Genomic DNA, 13,200 nt, shown 5'->3' on the forward strand with positions numbered 1-13,200 from the left:
TCTAAATTTTGCGAGAGAGCAAAGTGAGCAAGGAAAAATATACTTACTATCTCTGAAATGTTATTTCCTCATCAAAATACCCAGAGTGATACAACATCTTGCGGTTTTTGATACTTTGTTTCATGTATTTTTAATATAACTAAAATACTAAAATAACTAAAATACTCTCACGGCACCCCGGGTTGAAAACGCTGTATTAGATGATCAAAATTTGAGGGGTAGATTTACTAGACCGGGGGATATACCACTTGCCCCTTTAGAGTAGGACAATTTTGCATTTTAAATTGAATATGACACTAATACATACTCTCTCTCTCTCTCTCTCTCTCTCTCTCTCTCTCTCTCTCTCTCTCTCTCTCGTCTCTTGTCCAGTCTGTCTTTCACTCCTAGCTCATCTCTCTGCTTCACACTACCATCAAGGATGCAGATCAGATAATCCCAAGCATTTTTTGATAATCGTTCTTGCAACAGATTTCATTTAAGACTTATCATGTCCACACGTTAGATCGGTACTCTATATTGACCACTTATCTTTGTTAGTTATTATGAATCTATTTATTATGAATCATTGATTGTTATTTAATCACAAACAAAAAACTTGTACTTTATTTTGAAATGTATATGTAACATGAGAGATATGAAAATAAATGAAATGAAAAAACGTTAATGATTCACATAGTATTGTAATCTTTGAAGAGCATTTTCAAGCAATCGATCTCCTTATATTATCTCACATTCTTTTACTTTATCTGTTCCCTAGCTCTCACGTTTTAAAAAAATACAGGTGTATTGTATTTTTCCGTTCCATTGGGGAGTAGCTACGCCACTGTGGAGAGTTGACAAACATAGAGTACATATAACAAAGATAAAGGAGACACACATAGAAAGGACAAGTAAAAACTATTTCAGCTCTTGTATATAATCCAGACATTTTATTCACATAATCAGAAAGAGGTAAAATCTCATTGATAAGATATATTTACAGCATTATTTATTAATTTACAAACACAGCATTAAGTCTTCATAAAAATCTATAAAATATGTTAAAATGCATTTAGGACATGTTGGAATATTTCAGAAGCTAGGCAACAGTCAGTGTATGTCTTGAGACCATTTCAGTACATTCCAATGTTTAATGTGTTAAAATTCTCAAAGGCACAAAATGGAAAATCCAATCAGCCCATACAAATTTGTGGATTTACATGGATCTACATCTAATAGGATGGATATCTTTGGTATTAGAAAAACTTTGTGCAGTTGCATGGAACTGATGTGAAGACACAAACTGATCATACCACTTTACAGTCCAAATCACAAGCTACTAGAGACAATGTTTAGAAACATGAGAGATGGTCCACATTTTCACTTTTCAGAGGAAAAAGCCAGAGTAGCATAATTCTTCAGGGAACAATCGATATTCAATCGTAAATGATAAATATCCCAAGTTGCCAACTCTCTATCTCTTATCTGTTTTACAGTTCAGGACACAAAGAGAGACAGACAATTATAAAAACAAAAACACAAGAATAATAAATGTATACTTTTGCAACCAGCCCTGTATTCCAATAATAATACCAACCAGATACAGTAAATACTTTCAACCATGAAGAAATTTCAAGATGTGTGCACTGCTACAGGACATTGATATATTTGCCTAACATAATTGTTTCATTTAGATTTACAATGTGCAATATTCCGTGTTCATGCAGCTGTGCAATATCCTGTGTTCATGCAGCTGTGCAATATCCTGTGTTCATGCAGCTGAACAATGAGCGTAAACAAAGCAAGCTCTTTTCATTTTTCTTTTCAATTATAACTACAGTGCCACAGGCTTTGTAGAGAGTAATCTAAAAACAAGCAAATTTAACATTAACATACCTAAAGTATTCAGTATTAAAACAGTTTAATATTCAAATATACTTTGTCTTTTCAAACTCAACAACCATGTCACACTCAAGAGAGATTTGGAAAACTTAAGCTGACATTTTATCTCATGCAGTTATTTATTAAATCGTGATGAAAATTGAATGATCTGTAAGTTGGGCTTTGACTTTACACCAAATCAGCTAACTTTAATTCAGAGTTCATTTCCCACTGTTTTGTCACAATTGATGTTGAATTGAATTTGGTCTAAATCATTGCTTTTACTGTGTAAAAATGTACATCCAATTTCTATTTGGGGCAAGTAGTAGGCAAGATAATGATCCTTTAAATATCACTTGCTTGAAAGGCACATACAAACATACAAACATCCAAACATATGATAAACAGTCTACTACATTTTTTGTTAAAATGCATGTTACAGTGTTCAGTATACAGTGCATGGCTACAAGAAATACTTCCTATCCTCCCTTTCGTTTAGTTCATACATTCACAATTATTACTGGCTTCATTTTTAATGCCCTAACATACATACATACACATAGTTACAAGGTTACAACATGTGCAGTACATGTACATAATGGGTTACATATGAACACTGACATATAGAAGGCACACAGTCTGACATATGCTCGATCAATACAGTATTTGACATACGGCTTGCCAGAAAACTGGAAAACTGTCTTGTTCTGATATAAAACCAGAATTCTTTCAGTAGTTCTGAAATTGGTAAATCACTCTCCTACAAAAACCAATATTTTAGCACGTGGTCAAAGAAAGATTCAACAGTGATGTCATTAAGGATCAAAATGATATCACCTTTTTTCTAAATGCAGGTGCTTGAATTTGCCTCATAGAATGCTAAAAATTTGAGAATGACATTCATGCACAAAGAAAATCTACACTGTAAAGTCTGCATGTTTGAAGAACACTTCAACTATCGATATCTTCCTAGCAATGTTTAGTTCCTTTGCTCTTTGGATTGATGGAAAATTTTGGTCCCCTGTGTTTACATGATATCATAGCTTGATCAACGATAATCCCAAAGAAGCATTTTATCCTTTGATGTCTCTCTGACTCTAGCGATGTCTAGTTCTCTTATTCCTAGGTGTTGTAGCAAGTTCAGATCCTCTGCGTTTAGTTGCTGATCCGGCTTGGTCTACAAGTCTATACAAAGAGCAATGAATGGAGAGAGAAACACATGAAAACAAGGTATTCAAATCACAACAATTTATTAACAGGAGCAGAGCAACAAAGACAATATTTGACAAAATGATTATTTCATATTTATTTGCAAGGCAGAAAAGGAAGTTGCTTGTGCTCTCATTACTTGAATATAAACTTAAATGCCTCTGAAACTATTGAAATAAACACAAAGTACTTTTTGGACTTAACAAAGAAAATGCACATAAAAAAATCCTTTCTTAAAATCAGTTTACACTCTGAGGAAAACCATTTGCTCTAAATCAGAGAAATATCAAAGATATTACAATTCCACAGAACCATGGTACTAAGTAACCTCAACAGTAAAAAACAATCCATAACTTTAAACAAGATTAGTCAATCACGTTCAGATAGTACTCTTTCTTCTTTTGAATGTAATATAAACTTTTGGAGAAAAAAAATACACCTGAATTTCAAAAGTCTCTACTCCTTATTTCACGACTATTTATCAAAATCTGTGTGGAATAGATTGAGGACTTACTTCTGTAGGATGGGCTTAGCCTCATTGATGATGTAGTTTTCTGGATCTGGGCATGGATCTTGGACCAGATAGTCTGCAATGTATTCTGGCTTCAAACACATGATACCAGACTGTACTAACTCCTCAATGGCAACCTGTAACGATAAAAGATGGATGAATTATAAAACATTTTGAAGTGAAATTTATCTACAAATCTGCTGAGAACCAGGAGAGACGGTATACTAAGCCAAATGGACTATAAGGTCTTATGTACATATGTTATTAACCTGAAATAATTTGTCTACTTTTTATTTTTATTTGAAACATCATTATCTGAATTTAAGCAATGGGGGTAAGTGGCTGGAAGTTTCAAGTACAACACTGCTAATTCTTGAAACTCTTATAAAATTCTTTCTAGTTTTCAGCACATGCAATGATTTTCACATGCAATGAATAGACCATGCACAAACCATGTGACATAAGCACTTATCATTTTCAAAGCTTACTACAATGTATATGCATGCTTTTTACAAGTACATTTCTAATGATGTTGCATCATCTATGGTGGTGAACTACATCATGCTAGAATTCTGATGCATGTTGCACCACTTTAATTGTACATTCCATAATAGGTTAGAGTGTTAAGACCAAAGTAACAACCGCATAGCAGCATGTTTGTGACACCACATTATAAGAGTACCTGGTAGTATTTATTGGATTCTCATTCATAAATAAATACTGGTAGATCATGTAGCAATAAATTATTGAATTTTAATATTGTAATTTTAAGCAGGGGATGATTCCTGCTAAACCTGTCGTTTTTTATCATCCCCCAGGTTCTATTTTGGTTTAATGCTTTTATGTTTGATGGTAATTCATATTGTCTTTTAATGAATCTGTGGAAATAAATGAAATTGAAAATTGAAATTCAATTTCTCCTTACCGCGTCAGCCGTGACCTTGACCTTGTGAAGGTCAAAGAAAGCATGGCTGGCATCGAGATGGCTGGTGAAGGGTGGTCTAACAGCCAGGACTTTAGCGCCGCCTGCCTCTAGGAGACGCTTGAAGCACATCTCTTTACTCTTCTCAACAAGCAGCAGGACCTTCCATCCATCAAACGCTCCAATGATTGAACCCATCTATCAAACAATTAGAAGAAAATTAATGAGATGAAATTAGACATAGTCAGATGGCAACTTTTAGAGATACTACTAATTTAGTATCAGAAATGTTCTCTTCTTTTATAATATAAACATCTATTTTACTAGATAGATAATTATATAAATCCAATAAACATCAATTACACAAATGATATACAGAATATATTACCACTGGAAACAGCAGGATGTGGAATTATCATCAAATTCAAGTTATTCTATCTTCTGATATGGTTTAAAATGAAAAACTTTAACAAGCAAGAAACTTAAGAAATATTTTGCTTTAAACCTATGAAAGTTGCATGCCGCTACATGACTGAATCACAACCAACACAGACCAAGTTCTTGCAATTTGCGACAGTTTCAGAAAATTTCTTGTTTTTAAGCAAAGAATACTCAGGGCTTTATTTTGTTGAATGAATAGAGTTGGAAATGGGTACAGAATTAGGTTTTAGGTTGAGATTAGGTTTAAGAGTTAAAGTTATTTGAAGAATTCAGTTAGTGAAGGAACTTGACGCAGAATCAAGTGTTGTACAACCACTTAACCTATTACCTACTGGAAGCAAGTGTCCTATGTATTGAGCCCATGGCAATGAATGAATTCATCTGTCAACGGGTTAGTATATTTAATTGTTTTAAAAACATCTCAATTCTGACCTTTTCTTGGTCCTGGATTCTCATCCTCCATCTTGTGGCAGCTACAGCCATCTTCTTACCGGTCTCATTCAGCTTGCTAAGATCAGTTCTATTACCCCACTCATGAGGCTCCTCCTACACAGAAAAACAACAGGTAATACAACACAAAATATAATAATTGACAGTTTCATTGGGCGAGAAGAATAAAAAGAAGTTACTACAGATTGAATATATCATGGGTCAGCTTAGCAACTGAATAACTGCTATGAGTTAAAACACTTGAGAAAAAACTAAAGAGAGAGAGAGAGAGAGAGATAGGGGAAAGAAAGAGATGAAGGGGGGGGGGGGGGGGAAGGGGGGGGGGGTGGATGGTGACAAGCAGCATTCAAAAGGAAAATACATAATGTGGAAGAACAATCTGTATTGAAATTACCAGATTAAACAGAAAAATTGGGATGTCATCCTAAAAATGTAGTTAACTTTGACATAGCCAGATAATGAAATGGTTAAACTAACAAATCATTTTTTGACATCCAGTTTTCATAATACCACATAAGGAATTGCAGTTACCTCAAACCAATGTCAACTACAATTTAAAAATCTCACACTTTTGGGATATACCTATAAGATTGCAAACCTACAAATAGTTGAATGCACACTTAGAGATTACAGGATTACTCACCTCGACAAAGGCCCTTTCTACTCTGCAAGCCTCCAGATAGGATTTATGTAGAACCCATTTGCCCGTAGCCAATGCAGCTAGATACTTCTCATTCCTAGTTGGGATTCCTGGAAATAGAGCCAACATACGACAAAACATGATTACTTTTAACAAAACACAACTCCATACTTACATTACATTCACTTTACTGTGTTCCTTAAAGTAAATTCAAATGATTCAACAGGAAGTATTTTCATTCATATTTAATCCATAAGTTCAAAGTCAAATTGATCTTCATTATTGAAGGCCCTTTTTTCTTCCTAGAGGTGGAAAGTTCACTTTCACCGAATGTAACGTTGCACTTCTCTCACATTCTGTAAAAATTATTCTGTCATAAAGGTACATTCAGCAGAAAAAACCTCTACAATCATATACAGTCAAACCAGCTTTAGTGACCACCTGTCTACAACAAGCACATTTTTGTTTCCCATTAAAATGGTTTCTCAATGAAACATGTACTAAAAGAACCTGTCTACAAAGACCACCTGTCTACAACAAGCCCTTTTTGGTTTCCTTTTGGCGGTCGCTGTAGACAGGTTTGACTGTACATCAATTCCACTCAGCTAAAAGGGTTCAACTTCATGCAAGTTGATTCCACCAGCTAAAAGGTAAATTTGATACCCAGTCATGTGATCACATACCTACAATGATATGAGAGCAAGAAGCATCAAAGTACTGAGCATCTTTGACTTCTCCCCCAAGCTCCTCAATGAGGGCGCTATAATCAATCTTCTCGTGAGCACCCATTCCAGTGAACAAAAACTTGGGAGGCAAGGCTGTCTGCTTTGTCAAAACCTGCATGGTAAGAGATGATTATGTTAATATATAAGCCACAAGCTGTCTCGTTACATCACAGGTTGTATGAGGGAATCGGTGCAAATATACATATATGACAAATCAGATGCAGTGTGGAAGAAGTGATGAGTGCAAACCAAAATAGAAAGTGTGTCACGACACAATATCACCATTAGTTATGAAAATAGATAGCGGCCATATTAGGAAATGTTCGAATGAAAATTTGATGTAAAGATGTTGTTCAAGTTGTGAAGAAAAAGGAGAGAGAGAGAGAGAGAGAGAGAGAATTCTGAAACATAATGCTGAAGACCTGCTTTGCGGAAGTTAAAAAAAAAGGTTGAATTTGAATCATTATTGCCCATTTTAGCCCCAAGTAGCAAGTATCTAAAAAACTTCAATAATAGAGGAATATAAACAGAAAATGAAAGGACCAAAAGGAGAGATAAAATGGCTGACCTCTTGCTGTGGATCATCCTGTGTCTCATCCATTGGCTGAGGAGCTACAGCAGGCTTGGCAGGGGGCAGTCTGATGGGCGGAGCTTTGGGAGTAGGGGTGGGTGGGCTGTCTTCTGCTTTGTGGGAACTTGTACTTGGTCTAGCGAAGTCAGTCTTAGTTGCTCCTTGGTCCTGATATAAAGAACAAGTTTATAATTTTAGAATAATGAATTATTGGACAACCGGACAACATGTAGTTCTTGAACCACTAAACACTATTAAAGCTCAAGTTTAGTAAGGCTGGAGTCTATGCAAATGTGTTATACCACAATCAATCATATACAGTGGATTAAAGTCTTTCTCACTGGATCAGTCCATAACCACACACTGTGAAGTGGCGAACATGGCTTCAAAGAAATAACACAACTGGAGTGTAGTACAAATGTATCTGAATCAACTGAAGAGAAGTATGAAATGGCCATCACAAGTTTGTTTTCCAAAACAGACATACTGCATCATGTATTCTCACATCATGAATACTATTACCTGCTATGTAACACATCATTTACATTATCATCATGAATGCATCCCTGTACAAAAGTGATCTTGATATATATCTTTGGAACTACCTGCATAACATGCTCTTCCTCCTGCTGAACATCCTCCCCATGCTGTTCAGGCTCAGCGTGACCGTTGTCTGTACGTTTGATCTGTGCCATGACCTTCTCTTTCTCCCTGCGACTAGTAGGGTCATCCCATGTGATCTGGACACTCTGAGAAGCCTCCACATGTTGACCTACGAAGAAAAAAAAAGAAATACAGGTTAGTTAAAGACTCTGATGGCAAAGATAATAATCCCTCTAATTAAATTTGCCAATTTCAGCTTAAATTTCTCTAGCTCTGCTTTTGCATGATTATGACCTATTATGCAATACGCTGTAAAATACTTTTTTTTTTAAATGCATACATCAAATCATATCTGAGAATCTACAACAAAATAACCAATATGATAATGTCATCAATGACAATATCAAATTTTCCTGAGGTGAACCTTTATCCAATTGTAAACGATTGCCATTTGGATCTCAAGAAACTTGAAAAACTTCAGACATATTTTTCAATTACTGAGCTCTGAAAAATCTGGGCTTTTCTCAAATTTGTGAAAGCTTTTTAATTTATACTATTCTGTTCACAGTATAGATCAGGAAAACCTGGACAACCTCATCATCATCATCTAGTGCCGTCCCTTCGGCAGGGGTTGGCGGCTATACAAACATGTTTATCCTTTGCATTCAACCATGTGAGCAAGACAAATCTCAAGTAATAGGTCCCATCTCTTACCCAAGTCTTTGCCAGCATCACTCTCTTTCTTCTCTGGGCCACGTTTGGCTCTGGACCTTGTGCTTCTCCTTCCACCAGTACTATCATCCGCAGAGTCTCCAGCCATTGAGATGGATGCGCTGCTACCCGGCCGTCTACCCCGCCTACGACTACCTCTTAGGTTCCTTATCAAGAAAAGCAAAGATATTATGGTCATCTTGCCCAATTTTTTACTAATACAGATAACTGCATTTGAAAGATAATACTTATTTAGAACTTCCCTAAAAAAGGTGGGGCTTGAAAATGTCTTCAAGTGGGAAAATAATGACTATTAGTTGTCAAATCGACTTTAGGGCTATAGAGCCCAAAAGTAATAGTCTTGATTTTCAGACAATTGTACAGAATGGTCATACGTTTAATGCTGCGCAAAGATTCAATCAGTTTAATCTTGGCCATCACAAGAAGTTAGTTATTGATGTAGACAAATGCTCATGTACTATTTACAACTCTTTTCATGTATGTTATTACCAAAGAAGAAAAAAAGCCAGTCAGTCACTCAATAGTGTCTGACAGTGAAGCCTAGCAAGTAAATGGGTTTCCTTGCATAATTTGAATATGAGGACACTGCTAACATTTAAATTTCACAGATAGGACATACATGACATATTCATAATTCCTGCAAAGTTCTACAGAATTTGAGGTCGGCTGCAAAAGGGACATAGTACCTTTAACAGCTAGATGCATCCGCCATAGAGCGATTTTAAAAACCATAACCGATCATGAGAACGGGACGTACGGACGGACAACCCCAAAATATAATGCCTCCAGCTACTTTGTTGAGGAGGCATAAAAATATGACATCTGAGCGATACATACATACAAACAGAATTAATACTCAAGCTTCATCATGTCATCTGTACTCCATACTTCAGAACAGAAGAACACGTACAGGTGAAACAAAGAGCAAAAGATAATGATTTAATAATATCTATCTTGGTAGGTATTGTGTTTGTCTTAAATATGAATATCTGTGAGAGACTTACAGACTAGACGGCATGATGTCTTCTAGCTGTTTCTGCAGATCTTGTTTGATAGATGTCCCATGATCCCCCGGTGTCTTGCTCTGTTCTTCAATCTCTACTGCCCTCAGGAGTTCATCGTCGGACATTGTATCTGCCTCCAACTCCTCTTCTTTCTTCTCCATGGGTGGAGGTGGTTTGGGGGCGAGTGGTGTAGCCGGTGGAGGTGGTTTGGGGGCTAGAGGTGTAGCCGATGCAGGGGGTGCGACCTTCGACCTCTTGGAACGAGCTGGTGTACGACTTTGGGAAGCCACAACAGACTACAAAGACAAAGGAAAGAAATTAATTCAGACACAGGAATATTGTAATGGAAAATCATATCATCGCTTCTCTATTAAAATATCATGTTGATTACTTCCAGAGGTAAAGTAAATCATATACACCTATTTGAAAATGTCAATGAAATCCTGTGCTTTCTCTACTCCTAAGTATTATTATTATCCAACAACAAAATTGAATACTAACCAGACTAAGTTTAGGGTTGAAGGTGTGTGGATAGCAGGTTTCATCTAGTCTTTTATTTTCCTCCTGACAAGCAAGCAGCCAGTGGGAAGAAACAATGATCTTCCCTTGACTCTTCGCTAGACGGAACTCTTTGGCTGTGTCATTGGCTTTACCCTGTAAAAGAAATACAGATAAATAAATGACCTTGAAATTTAATGTACTGTGATGACATATGTAATAGCTATAAAAAATATATGCTACAAACAGTATACATTTGTGAATGACTACGGTGTGAAAATTTCATTATAGGGGCAAATATGTGAAGTTCTTTAGCCGTTGATGCTGCCTTCTTTGTAGTATATATATCATGAAATGTACATATATCTTATCAAGTTAAAAGAAATGTCTGCATGTTTTGTCCATACCTATGAAATTTAGGATATGATAAACAGTTTTTAATTTGAATTCTTAGTGTGCAAATTTTCCATAAAATGTTTTAAAGACTGCAGTTTCTTTTATGGCTTATTGGCACATCCACCCCGAATGTAACATTTAGTTTCTGTAAGCTGATATTTTTAAGGAAAATAGAAGTTTAATAATTCTTTATAAAGCAGGTAAGCATAACACTACATAGATGTTAAAATTATGTCCAACACTGGTTACTGGAATATAAAACAAGCACATTTAAAAAATTGTAAGTCGAGATCATTAAGCAGGACAGAACTCTCCATTATTCTTTACAAAGAAAAAAAAAAAGGTAAAAGAAAGAAAGGAAAAAACATCCACTCTTTATGGAGAAATGAAACATCATGTCACATACCTGAAAGATGAAATGGGTGCAATGTTCATCATACGTCCAGTGGTACTCTGCTCCCAACGCCACGGCAATGTCATTGTAATCTCCTTGCTTCCTGCTCAGTTTCTTACTCACACAGATGACTACTCCATGGAGAATACCTGGTGCAGGCTCCTAGAGGAAGAAAAAACATTCATGGGTTACATTCCATCATACACCTAGATGTATCATTGGTTTATCAGTGAGTTGTTAATGTATCATTAGAGAAGTCTTTACTTATCTGGCAGACATATAAAAATGATATGTCTTTGGTTGGTCATTCAGTGTAAGCTTCTGCAATTTTTTTTAAACATTTCAATTTTTTAAAATCACAAACTGAAACATAGAGTAAAGGAGCCGGTTTTCGGCCACTTAAGCATTTTTTTTACTTTTTACTTCAGTAAATAGAAACAATTACATTTTTATGACATAAAGTGTTGATATATATCCTTCCTTAATAAATAGTATATTCAACTTACTACGACACGACACATTTCCATGGCAACAACGATAATTGCAAAAGCTTTCCGGGTGCTAGTTTTCGGCCACCGGTGTTAGTTTTCGGCCGCGATATTTATGCGACCCGGAAGTGAAATTGCTTATGCTGTTGTATAACAAACAAATTAAAAAGGTAATCTGAAAATGATATCTATTATTGATATGAATATTTGTATGATATATAATATAGACGCTATACACATTCCAAAAGTATAAGTCATTTCCATGGCAACAGGAACATTTGGAAAAAAAAGCTTGTCAGGAGGTACTTTTTTTTTCTCATTTCATTTTTCGGCAAAGTGAATGTGATATATTGTTGTTTTATAAAGATCTCGACTCTATATTGCCTTAACATATATTCTGTTTTTATTTATTACAGCCCTGTTTGTTTCCATGGCAACAGGAAAAGGTTGGCGGAAGAGTGTCATTGTCAAGTGCACTTTCTAGCTCCATGTATTTTGTTAGCATCATTATGTTTCTGTTTTCATTTAATAGCTAACATTTCTAGACAAGATGTAGTCTATATTGTTACTGCCCTATTTTATAAATATTTTCTGTTTTGTTTCATCACTCCGATCACTTTTTCTTATTTGTAATATTATAAATTCAAATAGTTTGATTATACTGCATGGAACTATTAAACTCATTAAAACTAACAAACAATAAACACCGATGTGCAAGGTAAGAAAATATGTTTCACGTCTTTCTTTTATTACGATCTTCCTGTTTGATATTTTCTTTCATAAAAATTGGCAAGGCAGTTGGCTGTTTGTAACAACAATGAATTGATACATTTAAAGCATATCATTATTTGGCACTTTCGCATCCAGATATATAAATGAAAACATGATGAAATGAAATGTAATTCAAAAGATGAGCAATACATGAACATTACAGGAGTTCATACTTTCCATCTATACCAGATCCAGATACATTTGGAGTAAATACATCAAAAAATATCAAACTGTTTTAACTTTGTGATCCTGATATATAGTATAATCCCCCCCCCCCACTCAAATTTATTTGAAAGTGACATTACCGAAAATTAGATTGTATCAGGTTTATACGAAATAAAATTCAGTATTGAAAAAGGCTGAAATAAAATTTACATATTGGCAACAAAATACTCCTTACACAGTAAAGGCTTTTTAGATGATTTGGCTGCGGAATGTGGAGCAACGGGATATAAATGCTGAAACGGATGGCTAAAGACCGAAGTACTTGGAGAGACACTTGAAGTAGAACTCTGATTGGGTCACTGAACCTGTCATAAACTGACAGATTTCTATTGATGAATAAGTATTATATAAACATAAATACAAAATATATACATTGCAAAAGGCTAGACCAACTAGAGAAAGGAGGGTATATAACTTATAGTATTGCAACAAAACCCAACTCATAGAAATAAAAATTGCATTAACAGTTGTAACATTTAAAGTCTATTTTTGCGATCTCGCCATTAGAAAGATTCGCAAGATCAGTGCAAACAACATGGAACCAACGGTTACAGGCGTCACATTCGACCCAGTCGTTGCATCCTGTGGGACCTCTCGGTCGCCGCCCACTTCGCCTTCAAGCTCTTAAATAGGCTAAGGTCGCACGGTTGCAGCACGTGGGAAGCATGTGCTGGAAAACAGTATAGAATAATACTATTTTCCAGGCACAACTCCGCCACCTCTAGAGAAAGATGGCTCCTGTGGCCGTCTACCAGGA

General features: G+C 35.6%; 1 protein-coding gene across 2 annotated transcripts in view; it reads right to left on the reverse strand.

Moving 5' to 3' along the window:
- Positions 1-910: 910 nt before the first annotated feature.
- The window catches only part of LOC583151 (DNA topoisomerase 2-binding protein 1), a 39,929-nt gene continuing 27,639 nt past the window's right edge, over positions 911-13,200 (reverse strand). For both annotated transcript variants that reach the window (XM_030973221.1, XM_030973222.1), the window contains exons 19-30: positions 10,972-11,121; positions 10,173-10,325; positions 9,672-9,967; positions 8,650-8,813; positions 7,938-8,104; positions 7,330-7,500; positions 6,720-6,873; positions 6,040-6,146; positions 5,379-5,492; positions 4,509-4,703; positions 3,587-3,720; positions 911-3,048 (exon numbers count right to left, since the gene is read on the reverse strand). In XM_030973221.1, the coding sequence (XP_030829081.1) occupies positions 2,961-3,048; positions 3,587-3,720; positions 4,509-4,703; positions 5,379-5,492; positions 6,040-6,146; positions 6,720-6,873; positions 7,330-7,500; positions 7,938-8,104; positions 8,650-8,813; positions 9,672-9,967; positions 10,173-10,325; positions 10,972-11,121 (1,893 nt within the window). In that variant the 3' untranslated portion in view covers positions 911-2,960. The remainder of the gene's footprint in view (positions 3,049-3,586; positions 3,721-4,508; positions 4,704-5,378; positions 5,493-6,039; positions 6,147-6,719; positions 6,874-7,329; positions 7,501-7,937; positions 8,105-8,649; positions 8,814-9,671; positions 9,968-10,172; positions 10,326-10,971; positions 11,122-13,200) is intronic.

Source organism: Strongylocentrotus purpuratus, unplaced genomic scaffold, assembly GCF_000002235.5.
Source record: "Strongylocentrotus purpuratus isolate Spur 01 unplaced genomic scaffold, Spur_5.0 spur5_scaffold_6, whole genome shotgun sequence".
NCBI classification, from domain to species: Eukaryota; Metazoa; Echinodermata; class Echinoidea; order Camarodonta; family Strongylocentrotidae; genus Strongylocentrotus; species Strongylocentrotus purpuratus.